This window comes from Chroicocephalus ridibundus, chromosome 12 (genome assembly GCF_963924245.1).
Source record: "Chroicocephalus ridibundus chromosome 12, bChrRid1.1, whole genome shotgun sequence".
Taxonomy (NCBI): Eukaryota; Metazoa; Chordata; class Aves; order Charadriiformes; family Laridae; genus Chroicocephalus; species Chroicocephalus ridibundus.
In genome coordinates this window covers 3,902,886-3,917,969 of record NC_086295.1, presented here as the reverse complement: position 1 = coordinate 3,917,969, position 15,084 = coordinate 3,902,886, and the positions used below count along the sequence as shown (strand labels likewise).

The window sequence follows — 15,084 nt, the reverse complement described above, 5'->3', positions numbered from 1 at the left end:
TCGCAGAGGGACCTTGGGGGACCTTTTGTTCCCCCACGCACGCTCTGGGAGGCCGGGCTGTCCTTGGCGGCAGTGGAAGGACTCGGTGAAAAGCGTCCCCGGGAGCAGTGCCAGAGCGGGAGGCCGGGGCAGGCAGCCTGCCTGGGGCTGCTTGAGCACCGATGCGCTCGGCGCACTGGTGGTGGGGAGAACGCCCTGCAGGGGGGGGGTGACAGCCCACCTCCCGCAGCCGGGACTGCTGGGGTTTAGGCTTCCTCCCGACAAGCCCACGGGGCCTGTTTGCAGGAGACGGGGGGGAGCAGTAGGACTGGAGCAACGGCAGAGCTGGAATGTATCATGTTAATAAAGTTTATGCAACACGCTCCACGCCTGAGCCGCCCCCGCGCTGGGCGGAACGGCAGAAACGAGTCGGGCTGTTAATTGGGCAAGTCTCCGTGCGCGAGGGGCCTGCAAAGGGGATGGGGGAATGCGGTTTAGGTGCGTGATAAATTCGGATCCGGCCACGCTTCCTCTGACGCCCGAGCAAGGGTGAGGGGCTGCCGAGCCCTCGGGAGCTGCGGCCGTGCCCCGGGGAAGGCGACAGCTCCGCGTTAGACCGTTCGCAGCTGGAAAAAGCTAAAAAAAGGTTGGGTTTGCTGCGGCGTTTGGACGCGGTTGCAAGAGGAAACCCTCACCTTGCAAAGCATTTTGCAGCCTGATCAAACACCTGCGCGCTGAGCACACGTGCGCACAGCCCAGGTCCCCTCCCATGAGAAACTGAAGCCCGAAGCCGCGGCCGGCGGGCGATGGGTTTATTGACCGTCACCGAAGCGCTGGGACACACGTGGTGCAGCGAGATATTAAATTTGCAGGTCTGGCTGCCACCAGATGGAGCTGAAAACGAAGCAGGAGGAGCGGGGTGTGCGTGGGGTGGCCGGGGCTGGCGTGGGGAGCCGCGGGGTCCCTGCGGAAGCCGGTGGGGCTGGCAGGGCCGCGGGCGTCACGTGCGTGGCCACGAACCATGGGTTTGTGACAGGTGGTGTGGAGCGGGGGGGGACATGGGGACACGGGCCAAGCCGGCGCTGCCCACGGCAGCTTTTCCTTCCTCCTCCACAACTCCATTAAAAGCCGATCCGCTGCCTGGGTTTGCCCTCCCGCACGGTCTGCTGGGGTTTGGCATTTCTCTGAGTCATTACTCACCGTCTAAAAGTAGACAGAGTTGGTGGGGGGAGTCCAGATTTTCTCATCGTCTTCCAGAATCTCAGCCTGGGCAGGGCACCCAGCTCCCCCCCGCCCAGAATCGACCCCGCCACAGGGACCGGGCTCTTCCCAAAATCCATTCCCCAAAGGCAAAGGGTCCCCACTGCTTTCCGAACCCCTCCGAGGTGGGCATTGCAAACACGTGTCGTCGAAGGCATTCGCCTGCTCTGGTTTCAGCCTGGCACGTTCCCCATTCGTGCGTTCAATTTGACCGAGTGGCATTTGAAAACAGTGTCGGGCCAACGCGACGCATTTGAGCTTGCTGCTATTTTTAAGGTCCCACCCTGGCTTTTGATGGGTGAGGGGGAAGCAAAGCTGCTGGAGGGAAAAAAAAACCATAATAAATAAATAAATCAAAATTCCCCAAGCAGCAAGAGGCAGGCAAGGAAAAGGAAATATTTCTCACGGCGGGGCTGCTGCGAGGGCTCCTCGGAGGCGGCGGGGTGGCACGAGGGACGCTGCAAGGGACGAGGGCGAGCGGAAAGCACCGGCTGGTTTTTTTTGCCCAAAGATGTGAGTTAATCAACAGTCAAACCACAGAGGCAGGAGGCAGCTGGGGAGCAGAAGGGGGGGGGAACGTCTGTCCCCGGGGGGGTTTGGTGCCATGGGAGACGAGTGCTTGCCCCTCCGAGAGCAAGCCTGGCAGGGGGGGATGTTTAGGGAGGGGTATGGTATATAAAAAGCCCCTTTGTTTGTCTCGCTTCTGCTGCCCAATGAATCCCTGATATCCCACCACAGCCGGGCAGCACGATGACCCGAGACAGGGGAAATCAGCTGGAATCATAGAATCGTTCAGGCTGGAAAAGACCCGTAAGATCCTTGAGTTAACCCAACACTGCCAAGTCCACCCCTAACCCATGTCCCTCAGCGCCACGTCTACGCGTCTTTTTAAATCCCTCCAGCCGCTTCCCTGGACAGCCCGTTCCAATGCGCGACAACCCTTTTGGTGGAGAAATTTTTCCTAATATCAAATCTAAACCTCCCCTGGTGCAACTTCGGGTGGTTTTCTCTCATCCTATCACTTGTTACTTGGGAAAAGAGACCGACCCCCCCCCCACCTCCCCCGCACCGCAGTGGGGATGGAAACAGCACTAAAATAAACATGCTTGGCTGTCAGGTGCGTCTTAACATGCCTGAGTGCTGCCAAGGGGCAAAAAGGCCCCAAAAGCACCAGGAACTCAGTCTGGTGGCGGGTATCAGGCTCTCCCTGGTCTTTTTCACCTCCAGCAGAGCAGGAGCCTGAGTTTGTGAGACTTTACAGACGTTCAGAAAAATCCCCTTTAATTCAGCAGGGCTTTTTCAGGCAGTTTTGCTCCGCTGGATAGGGAGCCGCTGGCATCAGGGCAGCCACTCACTGATGCTGCGGTCACGGCTGTAACTCCGACTTGCCCGGCAGCAATGTGGGAACCTTCACGTAGTGTCCGAAACAGGCATGGAGGAGCACCGGAGTGCTGGGGGCATCGTGGCAGGCGGCCAGAGCTGGGTCAGGCCAGGGAAAACACCCACCTGAAAACCAGGGATGCAGGATTGGTGCCTTTGCTGTGCCACAGCCCGCCCCCCCCCCCCCCCCCCCCAAAGGGTTCCTGGGGACAGTCGCTGGGTTTGACCCTCTGCAGTCACGAGACCAACAAGCAAACACAGCAATATTGACTTTACCTTTGTTCATCCACACTTTAATCTGCTTGCGGGCTTGGAAAAAATATTTATCTCTCCAAAACACAGGGCTTCGGCTGGGAACCAGCAGCTGATGAGACCCCGCTGCTCCCCCAGGGGCAATCAGCAGCCAAAGGGGGTTGCCGGGACATGGGAAGACCCCGGGGCAACGCTTGCTGGTACGAGCCAGTCCCACAGCCACCCTTCCCAGCTCACCAGCCAGACAGCACGCCCCGTCTTGCCTTCCTCAGAAAGGAATTTTTTTTTTTTTTTTGCTTGATTTTTCTGTGTTTTGCAAACTTTAGAGGCTGCCACGTGCCTCCTGTGATACACAGCCATACGCTTGTAGGCACAACGCCTCCCCCTATCCCCCAGCAGTTTGCTGCCCCGCTGGAAGTCACGTCATATCAGCCGTGGGGTGACGTGCTGACGTGGACATGGAGGTGACCCCAAGGGCACTGGCAGCCTCCGGGGTCCAAAGTGTCCACACAAGGCTGCTGACGACCTTGGTGAACCACCCCCCCCAGCCATTCCCTTTGGATGCAACGCTTCCGCAGGAGGAGTGGAGGTCCCAGTGCTGCCCCGGCCCCTCCTAGGGACAGAGGGGACACAGCCCCTGAGGAGATGCTGCCCGGAGATGCAGAGCTCAAGGAAAAGCTTACACAACACTTTTCCCTTCAAGAACCAAGGAGCAGGGCTGGAAGCGACCCTGGATGCCCCTCCGGCACGGATGAAAAGCGGAGCAGCCACCTCCCCCCCGCCAGCTGCTCCCTGAACCCGGCTCTGCCCTTCGCCCCTGCCCGCACAGTACAAAGGGGGGTACAAAGTCACCGCTCAGGGGTCCCACAGCCCCCGGCTGCCATCGAACACCTGGTGCACACAGGGACTGTCCCGTACCCACTGCTGGGGCTCAGAGCAGAGCAGGAAGATTTGGCACCTTTAAATCGAGCCCTGCCAGGGTTTTGTTTGCCTCCAGCAGGAACAGGGACCTTGCCCCCTCGCACGCTGGCACCTGCAGGCTCTTGTTTTCTCGGTGCTTTAGGAGGAGCACGCCCCAGCTCTCAGGCTGATCGGAGAAGGGTCAAACAGCCAAGCTGACTAATTCAAGGCAAACATCAGCCAAAACACTGCTCAGGGCGGCACAGCACATGGGCCAGCTGGGTGCCAGGACTGCCCAGCCCATTGCACCCCCTGAGCTCCATCCTGACATCAGACCCACGAAACGCGAGCCCTGAGCGAGCCTTATTTCTCCCTTGGTTATGGAGGGCTGACTCTGCACCCAAATCCTTCCCCCAGCCCTGACCAGACCCAGGCGCTCACTCCTACCCCCGCAAGGCATCGGAGCAGGGCAGGGCTTTGTGCTTGGGGTGGAAAACGAGTTCAGCGCCAGCAGGGACAGGCTGTGCAGCCAAGGGAGGAGGAAAAGGTGGGGGGAGGCATCTGCAGCATCACGGCAGCCCGTCCGGATCTTGCTCACATGCAAAACACACACGCACCAGTGAGTCACTGGCACCACCACCACCGTGCCAGCCGGCGCTACCAGACCCTGCGGGAAATGCTGCGGTGGGACGCTGTGCCGTGTCCCCATCCGTCCCCACCGACATCTGCAGCGCCGCTCCGCCTCCCTCCCCGGATGAAGAACAACCCTCAGGGTTTTAAAAGGCTGCTCGACTTTATTAGTTGCCATTGTACAAGTACAAGGTAAATAAAACGTGTTACCGAGTCTGCGCGGAAAGGGCGTAGTTGCATTAAGAAAAGAGTAAAAAGGCTGGTGTGGGAATCATCAAGGGGGTTTGCTGTGCTTTTTTTATCACCTTTTTTTTTTTTTTATCACCTTTGCCTTGGAGCAGCCTGCCTACTCTACGGGGTGAGGGGGGGGAAGGGGCTGTGCCCGCCGGTGTGGGGAGCAGCCGCCCACCCGCTCATGCTGAGGGCCCGGAGCTGGGCTCACTGGCATGGCGCCGCCGTCCCGCTCCTGGGGCCGGCACCAAGCCACACGCCATCGGTCCTGCTGTCACCCGCAGCGCTCCCAGGCTGCAAGAGAGAGCGGAGAAAGGGTCAGGCCATTGCGTTGTCGCCCTGCATTTATTTTTGAGCAAAGGAGGGGGTGCCCCTGGGCATGAAGGGACCCTTGGGTCAGGATGCACCTTGAGGGATGTCCCCCACTGTGCTGCAATGGCACTCCCCTGCATCACCTCCTCCTAGGAAAGCACTCACCTCTCCGGGGACTCCGACACGGTTGTCATGGCCGGGTGAGTCGTCTTCCCAAAGAAGAAGCTGGCCCACCAGTGGCCGGGGTCGGACTTGGGCAGACCTGGGGGGAACAGCACATGCCAAGGAAGGTCCATGTCAGCGCAACCCAGGCAGCCCCGCTGCCACCCCGGTCTCATCCCACAAGGAGAGGCCGGGTCACCTCCAGTAAGACTTACACTGGAGGGGCTGGCAGAAGAATCCCCTGAGCTGGGACAGGTCGCACTTACCCGGGGGGTGGGGGATGACCTCCCCAGAGTACTCCGAGCTGCCGCAGGAGCTGTTGCTGGATGTGGAGCTCAGGCGCCCTGTGGAGAAATCGTGGCCATCAGAGCCACCCCCGACCCTTGGTCGTGCCATGAAAAGCAGAGCACGGTCTTGATGTGGCCGTCCCTGGGGCAACACGGCTCAGTCTCGTCACTACCTCCTTCCACTACTTGCCCAGCTTTAGTGCCAAGTCAATAAAAACCACTGGGAAGGAAATACACTGGTGAGGTTACGAGCTGGCCAAGAGCAGGCTGCAGAAAAGCACCTGAACCCCTCTGCAGGAAAAGACTTGCAATCCCAAGGACATTATTTAATGGTTTTGCATCTGTATGCAACACTTGGGACGCCTTTGCAGATGACTTGAGGCCAAGAAGATGCAGATTCCTGCATATAATCCATGCAATTTTAGTCCAGCTGCTACAAGCCTGCTCCTAGTTCCACCTCAAGGGGAATACTGTAATTCCCTCTGGTTTAGGCAATCCATTAAACCAGAAAGCCTCTCCCCTGGAGAGCTACCGGTAGCTACCATTGCCCAGACTGGCTTTGCAGCTCATTTCCACCAGCAACAGTGCAAGATGCATTCGAAGCCATCACCTCCCCTCACCTTAACACGTGAAGGAGTCTGCAAGACCCATCTCCAACTGGTACAAACTGGGCAGGGGCTGTGGTGGTCCCAGGGAGGGTCCGAGCAGCAGGAGGGGGCGGCTGCTGGCTGCCCTCCTTTCTCAGCAAGGAGCCTGCCGGCTCTCCTTGGGCTCTTAAACCTGAGCGTCACCTCTGTCGGAGCCACGTCCCCTCGAGCCTGGCAGGGCATCCTGCCCATTTCCCACCTCCCCGCGCCCCCCCCAGCCCCCGGCGCAAGGCCTTACTTCTGTGGTAGTTGTGCGTCGCCATGAGCGAGCCGCTGGATGGGATGGATGCCATGGTTCTCGATCTCGGTTCTTGTGCAGATCTAAAAACCTGCAAGCGAAAAAGGGGGCAGCCGTCATTGCAGGGGGGCCTCAGCGCAGCCCCCACCCACCCAGGGCCTGACCTGTACCCACACATGAGTTTAAATGCTTTAAATGTGATTTTTCCGAGCGATTTGTGATCCCACCAGCGGCACCGCACTGGCTACAGGGGTCAGTGCTCATGGTGCTACACATGGTTCAAACCCGCAGCTGCAGAGCTGAGCCAAAATAATTCCCTCGAAAACGACTGCTCGCAAGATCACAGGGAGCAGAGGCCTGGCAAGTCTGCACAGCGCCTTTCCCACACCGGTTTTTTTGCTTTCTTGCAGAAATGCTGTTCCCTTTGCCGTACCCACGCCGGGGAGTTACGACATCCCCAGCAGAGATTGCGTAAGTAGCAAAGGAGCGTTCAGCTCGGGGCACACACCGAGGAGGGGTTTTGCGCGAGGGGTTCCAGCCCCAGCCTGTCCCCAGCATCACCTCCGCCACCCCCCAAGCCGGGGGGCAAAACTCCCAGCCCTGCACAACGCATCCCCCTCCCCTCCATCCTCCTCTCCGGGCGAGAAAATCCCTCTCCCTGGCCCCAGCATGCCCAATTCTGAACTTGAAAAGTATTTTTCTCCTCCTGGTACAAAGCACCCCCCACCCCCTCCGGCTAAGACGCTGACTCTTCCCACACCCCACGGTCTGACCCCCCCCCCCTTCTTCAAGCAAACTCCAAGAAGGCCCAGACAGCCAAAGGTGCCACTTGCCAGCACAAGCCACTGTTCCCTGGGCCTGCAGGAGGACGCCGAGCCCTCCCCGCCATCCCGATGAACAGCAAAAGCACCGACCCGGGCTGTGAGCTGAGTGCGGGGGGAGGCACCCAGCGCCCCGGGACCCCCCCTACCACCATCCCCCGGCTGTCCAGCTCCTCCCCAGCTCCTGATGGGGCCTTCCCTGGCCTAACGATGCGCCCACTTGTTGGGTGTCCTGCTACAGAACGCCCTCCACGCGCCCACGGCCCCGTTAATACAGTAGCCCTTGGTGGGGAAACTGAGGCACGGAGCCCTCTCCCAGAAGTTTCACCCTAACTGGGTGCAGCCTTGCAGCTGACCCTTTCCAAAGCAACCCCCACCCACTCCCCAAATTGATACAGGCTGCCCCGTTACACCCCCCTTCCCCGACACCCGGTCGCAGCTCACCTGGGCCTGGGCGGCGGGGTCCGGCGGGCGGGCACTAGGGCAGCGGGGCGGCGGCGGCGGCGGCGGCGCCGCCCGGGGAACGCAGCGTCTGCGTCCGCTCCGCACCGCACGGCCTGAGCCGCGGTGCTGCCGGCTCCGCCCCCCGCCCCGCCGTTATATCCCCTCTGGCCACGCCCCCACGACATCTCCGCCAATTGGGATGTGGGGGCGCGGCAAGACACGCCCCTTCCCCCCGCAGGGGGCGGGGCCTCCGCGGGCAGCGGGTCCGCAGCGCCGAGCACCGGCCGGGCGGGATCAGCCGTACCCGGGGCGGGGGGGGGGCTTCAAAATTAGAGTATAAATGAACAGATAGATAAATATGTGTTTGGAGGGATTCTGAGCTGGCTGGGCTGTATTAATTTGGGAGAAAAAACCTTTATTTTAGAGGAAAAAGCCTGCAGCAAGGCCTAACTGCAACCCACACCGAAATATGACTCAATATTTGCGTGCCGGTATAACGTACTATATGGATGGTGGTATATAAACCACTGGTATTGCAGGGTACGAGTCCTAAGAGCCAAGGCAGTGCCGAATCTACAAAACTACAGAAAATTGCTTTCTGCACGGAGTGAAAATGCGGCTGAAAACACAAAGTGAACCCGCTTTTAGGTGTCAAAACACTCAGAGCCTCGCAGTATCTCCACAAAGGCAGCCTGATATTTGCTATAGCTAAAGCTGTTTATTTATTCTCTCTCCCAAATTCAGTAATACTTCCGGGCAGAGCTGCAGGCCGGCACGCTCAGGGTTTGCAATAAAATTGTTGCAGTTTGAGTGCAACTGCAGGAAACAACGTTTTTGGGGGGCGATGCTTTAGGCATTTTAGGCCATTTTAGGCCAAAGACAGGAGGGAGCTCGTATCCCAGCCTGGGGTGGTTCTGGCACAAGCTCTTGGTGCAATGGGGTTCATTCCTGCCCCACTCTGTGATTTTTGTTATTAAACTGGAGTCACCCCCTACGCGCCAGCTCCAGGAGAGGCAGCGCCGGGTCGCTCCAGGAGGACATCGATCTCCCCACGCAGCTCGTGAGGCTGCAAAAGGGCCGAGCTGCCCTTGAGGCTGTGTTCCTCAGCCCCCGCCCCCGCATGGGGACACCCTGGGTGACCCATGTCCCCAGTTCCCCCCACCTGTCCCATGGCACCGGGCAATACTCCAGCCATCACCACTGGGACGGGCGCCTTCCCTCATGCACAGCCCATGTGGATGCTCCCAGGAAATCGGCCGGGACAGCTTCGGGGAAAGCCTTGGCACCACAAGGCTGTAAATAAATTGTTTATTTACCCCAGAGGTTAATAAACCTCAAATAAAAACAATTAATTGTTTTATTTACCCCAGTGGTTTAAGGACCAACACAGGAGCATGCGTGATCCAGCTTGGGACCAAGTTGCCCCAGCCGTGCCTCAGTTTCCCTGTGGGTGGTGCCGACTCAGCTCTTTCCAGGGCAGGAGTTGGCTAAAGGCTGCGATGGACTTTGAATACACAAATACCGACGAGCAGTTTAAACCGCCACGCGGTTGTTTTCATGCCCAGCATCCAGCTTTGCTTTTGTGCCTCAGGATTAGGTTTGATCCGTGGTATAATTTCGGGGTCCTGGGGACCCCCAGGCCAGCCTTGCTGGCTGCAAACCACAAAAAGCCCCAGGGAGTGAGCTCAGGAGGTTTTTCTGGCCCAGATGGGAAAGATAGAAAGGCTAAAATTTGGGTGCTTCAGATCTGAAAAGTCACTTTTGTTTTAGTGAAGCTGTGTCGTTTCTCTGGTTCCTCCTCAAATCCTTCCTGAGAGATGTAGCCCTGTACCCTAAATCACTCTAATAATCTTCAAAGCAATAAAAGTATATTGATAGAGAGATTATATTTTATAATGGAGTATATTCTCCCCAGCGGGTACAGGATGGCTTTGTACCCCACTGAGTCTGAGTGGGCTAATTGCTTTAATTAATGATAGAGCAGAGACGAACAAACACTTCCTAGTCCCTTTGCGCAGCGACGCCGCTTACACCCGCGCTTGGGGCTGCTCTTTAAAGGATCAGCTCACACAGCAGATAGCACCGGCGCTCACCCATGGCACCGGGGCTCACCCATGGCAGCGGGGGATGAATCGGGGCTTCGTGGGTCCAGGGGGGATCGGTCTCCTCGGGCGGATGAATTACAGTCTCCAACAAAACCTTCCTGCTCTGCTCTTCACCCCAAAGCCAAATCCGTTTCACCTTAATGATGCAGCGGGAGCAGCAGCAGTGGGACGGAGCAGCCGGGGCGGACTGATGGAGCATCCAGCCTGGTTTCCCAGGATAAAGCCTGTCCTGGGTGTGTTGAGAAGAGGAAGATAAATTTGCTTTGTATTGATCAGGAATCAATTATTTTAAAAGGAAGCAGATGACAAGATTTGGATAGATTTTTCTCTTTGATTTTCCTCTAATTAGAGCCTCTGAGTTGACTGCAACTCTCCTCACAGTTTGCTTTTGAGCAAAGTTTCCATGTTTTCCTTTTCTTTTTTTTTTTTTTTTTTTAATTAAATCTGGCTCTCCAGCCTCCATGTTACAACCAGCTTTTGTTATCTGCTGGTTGTGTGCGCCGCTGGGAAATAGCCTTTCTTGTCACATTTCATACATGGCAGAAACATCTGGCCACCAGCAAAGGCTGCGGAGCCGAAGGAGCTGCTGCCTCTGGGCTCTGCCAGCACTTGGGGGACATCACAGCTGGGTCTCAGCTGACGCTGGGGCGCCCCAGCGCCCCACCAATGAGGCTTAATGCTGCTGCCAGATTCCCTCTGGGGATGCGACATCCCAGTGGCTTCAGGAATTCGGTGAAGGGTGAGAAAGCCGCCCAGCAGCCCCTTCCCCACCACCCTGCGCCGGAGCAATTCCCACCACCGGCACGGCAGAACTGCAGGTTGGAGCTCGCTATAGCGCTGCAGGGCCTGATCCTGCTCCGCTGGGGGTTTTGCTTAATTCTCCCCCTACTGAGGACCGCCCGATGGTGAGGAGGGAGCAGGTGCGACCTGTGCTCAGCCTCTGCCCTCCTCCTCCTCCTCCTCCTCTTCCTCCTCCTGCGCTGCGTTTTCCCGGCTGCGTTGCTCCGTGCCGGGTTTGGGATCCGGGCAGCGTCCGTCCTGTGCAGGCAGCTGCTGCCACCTATGGATAAAAAATAGCCAAAATGTTCACCCCAGACGCTACACGGGGGCCACCAGCTCCTCTCTGCCCTTTGCAGCCGCACAGAGGTCAGAGGAAGAGCGTTTGCGAGCTCAAACCCATGGTCGCGCCATGGCTCGACACAGGCAGGAGTCTGTGCCACCTTGGCAGGAGAATAAGCCAAAGTCGGATCGGGGCACACACCACTGTCCCCGCAGCGCCGGGAGCAGCGCTGCTCTCGTCACCTCCAGTTTGTGCCAAGGGGTGCGGGCATCCAAGGCTGATTTCCCAAAAGGCTCGGGGAATGGGCATCAGCGCCCCCCAAAATTTTGAGTCTGATCTGCATTGTGGAGAGAATGAGGCAGAAAGCCACAAACTGCCTGATTTGCCTATGCAAAAGGAACATCTCCAATCTGGAAAGAGCAGTGAAGAGAGATGACCACTGCTTGTTGTAACCCAGAGGCTTTAGGTGAACTTGGTCCCACGAGTTCCTGACTTTTGGCCCATCTGTTCCTTTGGGAAAACCGGAAAATCGCCCTGCAGAAACCAGCAGCGGCGCTGAGCAGGATCCATCTCTCTACAGAAAACTCTTAGAGCAGCATCTCCATCGTGGGAGTGAGGGAGATTTCACTGCCATCATATGCAAACAGATTCCACGCTAATATAAATCCTTGGGCTTTGATGGGGTTGGTTCAGCAATGAATTTTCTCATTAAGTTCCCCTTATTTTTCCCTCTGAATGCACCCGAAGCTTATGCTGTTAGCCAGGTATCTCCATTAGCAGCCCTTTGACTAAAGCGATCAGAAGATACAGGCAGGCAGGGCTCTTTCGGCTCAGTGGCCGTGGTTTAATAAGAAAAGCCATCCCCAGGATTAGTGCAGGCTTTTCCTAACTCGGAGATGCGCACGGCTGCCAAAACAAACACATCAAGCTCTTGTAGCTTGATACGGCACCGGTCGCCTTTGCTGTAAAACCAGTGTGGTCCAGGAGCAACCCAGCATCCTGCAAACAGCACTAAACCAGAGGGAAGAGGTGTCTTATCTCACCTGGGCTTGACCTAGATCAGGGTCTGTCCCCTCCTCGGCACACGGGGAGATTTACAGGATCAGCTTCTCGCAGCCCCCGCAGATGCTACATCCAGGTGTCGGAAATGTCAGGGTGTCCCTAATGAGATGCATTTGAGGTGGTGTTTTTCTCCTCACCTGGTGCTAAAAATGATTTCAGAGCATGGAAATGTTCATCCTGGCTGCTTCCCAGATGGACAACAGCTCAGACTGAGCAGTTTTATCCTCCGCATCCTCTTCCCTGCCAGCGGCATCTCGGAGAACTGGAAGAAATAGAGCAGTGACATTAAAATGACAGTTTGGAGGGTGAGGAGCCGTGCAGGAGTTAAACTCTTCCAAGGAAATCCGAGTTTAGGTGAGGAGCTGCTGCCTTTGACCTGGGGATGTGCACCCAAGGGTGTCTTGTAACCCCTGGGGTGCTGCTGAGCTTGGAGAGGTGGGATGAGGGAGCAACGTCAGATGCAGGAGGAGCTGCATCCCTAGGGATGAGTTTCCAATCATTTTATCTCTGAGACCACCACCGCTCTCTCAACCTGGCTGAATTTGGGCCAAGAAGCCTGCGAGCTGCTTGCTGGGGACATAGAGGTACAGGGTTACGTGTGTGTTGTGGTTTCTTAAGGAAAGGGATTAGAAATCAGGCCAGCCTGCCAGGCTGATCTCCGTACCGGCTCCCGAAAGGTGGCAGACGGGTCCCCGGGCTGCGCGGGGCTCCCAGCTCATCGGGGATTTGTGCCACACGCAGAGATTTTGCTCCCCTGCATCGTTGCAACAGGATTCACAGCTTAAGTTGGCACTGACGGGGGGGGTCAGGTAACGCAGCCGGGGGTGGCCCCATCTCCCCCAGCTGCCCCGATGGCCCCGGCGCCTGGCACCCTGGGGACAGCCCTGCGTTCCTTCCCGGTCCAAATGCGCAGCCTTAGCAACATCCGCCGCTCGTACGCGGCATTTTAATAAAGGACGGAGAGTTATTAAGGCCGTTGAGTTACCGCTGGGGGAGGAGTTTCGCTCCATGACTGCATGATGGCTGGCTGTTATTAAAAAGTGTTTAAGATGAGAAGCTGTTGTGCTGGGCTCCCAGGTGAACGTGGGCACCGGGAGCCGATGTGGAAGATGCCTCGGCACCCACGACCCCGGAGCCTTTCCATGGCAGAGCTGAGTTTTAGGGCTAAATACCTACAAACACCAGTGCCGGGGCATGGCTGCCCTTGGGTGGAGGGATTTCCCAGTCTTGACCCCAGAACTCAGCCGTTTGGCGGAAAAGGGGATTCTGGAGGAGCATCTCCACAGCATGCCTGGACCCACGTGCTACCACCATGCCCAGGATGGATGGGGACAATTTTAAAGGCCATTGTCCCTTCAGAATTGCTACCTCGGATCGCCTTGGGCACCCCATGGCTGTGTCTACACCGAAACCCCGGGGGGCAGGTCCCAAAGGTGTGAGCAGGACGGTGGGTCCTTGGGTGCAAGCCCACCCTGCACAAGGCATGCTGCTGTCCCAGCAGGGGTGACACCAGACACCATCCCCAGCTGGCCGGGTGGCTGGAGGGCTTGGGCATCTTGTTATCGCTTCCAAAGTTTATTTTTAAACCTCTGGCTCTGATTTAAAGGTATCAGCAGCATGTGCTGAGTGCAGGACCTCAAAATACTCCCCTCCCCCTCCCTCTCCTGCTTTTCTGTCCCATCATTTCTGTCTTCATCTCCCCTCTCCAGGTCTACTGCACGAGCGTGAGCTGAAAAACCTTTAATTTAATGAAATCTTCTCCTGTTTGGTGCCTTGGGCCGTGATTGCTGCCAGGCAAACACACGGAGAGAGGCATGACATGTCAACACGGGGGCCTGGAAAGGTTGACCTCAAAGCCAACCTCATGTAAACATGCTCTAGAAACCTCTGGGAGATGCAGCGGGGAATCCCATCGCATCTTAACCCCAGTTAAGCTGGGGTTTAACTGAATTGAGAATACCCGTTTTACGTGCTCCGGCACTGGCACTCAGGTTTGCCATGGGATGCATGTTGTGTAGACAAGGAGAGGATGGCCCGGGTCTTGGTGTTTTGAGCTTGTCCGCTTCTAGCAGACAGCAAATGCCAAAACATCTGGGTGCAAAGTCTCTGCAAAGCCTCCAAAACTGGTGTGGAAGGAGCTGGAAGCCTGAGCATGGGAAGAAGGAAACCTAACAGCGTTCACCCCATCCATAAAGCTGCCCTTTATGGAAGGACAACTCCTTTGTGGAGGACAACTGCTGCCCTACACGCCTCTGATCTGCTTTTCCGATGGCTATTGCATGAGACCAGCATAAGACGCTGCATTTCGGCTTTTCAGGGAAAATACCTCTATTGCTTTGCCCGTGAAGAAGGAAGGAAATAGCAATTTGTAGTCATTCCTGTCTCCAGCCCTGGCTTTTCCCCGGCGAGGGCAGGGCTTCTGGGACGACATCAGGGCAGACATCCCTCATGGCTGCTGGATGCTCTGCCCAAACCCCTGCCTTCAAAGGAGACCTGATGCATTTTACAGAGACAAAACCACAAGCACTCAGTTAGCTGAACGCGTTGCTCACGGGAGGAAACACCCCCAGCGTGAAGGCAAATCCAGGCAGGCAGCCTGGGGTGTTTGCATCCCAGATACATACAAATTACCGGCACTGCGGATTATTCACTCTCCCGGTCACACCGTGCAGGGCCTCTTTGGGAAAAAAAAAATAATCACAATTATTATGGCTGGACGAATGGGAATTTTAGCACAGCTTAAAGCATCAGATCCTAACCCGGGGGCTGGATGGGGTGGAGGTGATGGTGAAAGGGGTGAGAGGTACCTGCCACGCATGTGTGCAGCCTGCCTGTCCCTTCAGGGTGGCTTCTGTTTTCTTGAGTGACCCCAAATCATTTGGTGGTGATTTTTGGGGTGGCGGAATCACGCCTAAATAGGATGTACAGGAATTTTTTCAGCTGGGACCTGAATCTGAAGCCAGATGGATGGAGACGAGGTGCTAAACTTCAGCCGCCCCCGGATTTTGGCTGCTCAGGTCTCTTTTATTTTACGTAGCTGAACGTTTCAGGACAGGTTGCCACTATTTTCCAGGAGCGAAAATAGTTCTAATTGGGCATGATGGTCCACAGGAACCACACATGTTTGGTGAACACCTTTTTTCCAGGCACCGGCCAGACCTGGGCACAGAGCTGTGGCTTTAAGCTTCTCGGAGGCTGGGCGTAAGGTGGCTTAACCCAGCCAGGATTAGCCAGGTCCCCCAGCCCTCCCTTCTACTCGTGTCTCCTACTATTTATAGTCCGATGGCCCGGCACGCTTCATTTTGTTGCAGAAG

At 56.8% G+C, this 15,084-nt stretch overlaps 1 protein-coding gene across 1 annotated transcript; it reads right to left on the bottom strand.

Annotated features, from left to right (window-relative positions):
• Positions 1 to 4,545: 4,545 nt before the first annotated feature.
• Positions 4,546 to 7,685, bottom strand: PPDPF (pancreatic progenitor cell differentiation and proliferation factor). Its single transcript, XM_063350437.1, has 5 exons — positions 7,544 to 7,685; positions 6,279 to 6,369; positions 5,373 to 5,450; positions 5,110 to 5,206; positions 4,546 to 4,926 (listed from the first exon to the last, which is right to left on the bottom strand). The coding sequence occupies exons 2-5, from the start codon at positions 6,331 to 6,333 to the stop codon at positions 4,815 to 4,817; spliced, it is 342 nt and encodes a 113-aa protein (XP_063206507.1). The 5' UTR covers positions 6,334 to 6,369; positions 7,544 to 7,685; the 3' UTR covers positions 4,546 to 4,814.
• Positions 7,686 to 15,084: the final 7,399 nt, after the last annotated feature.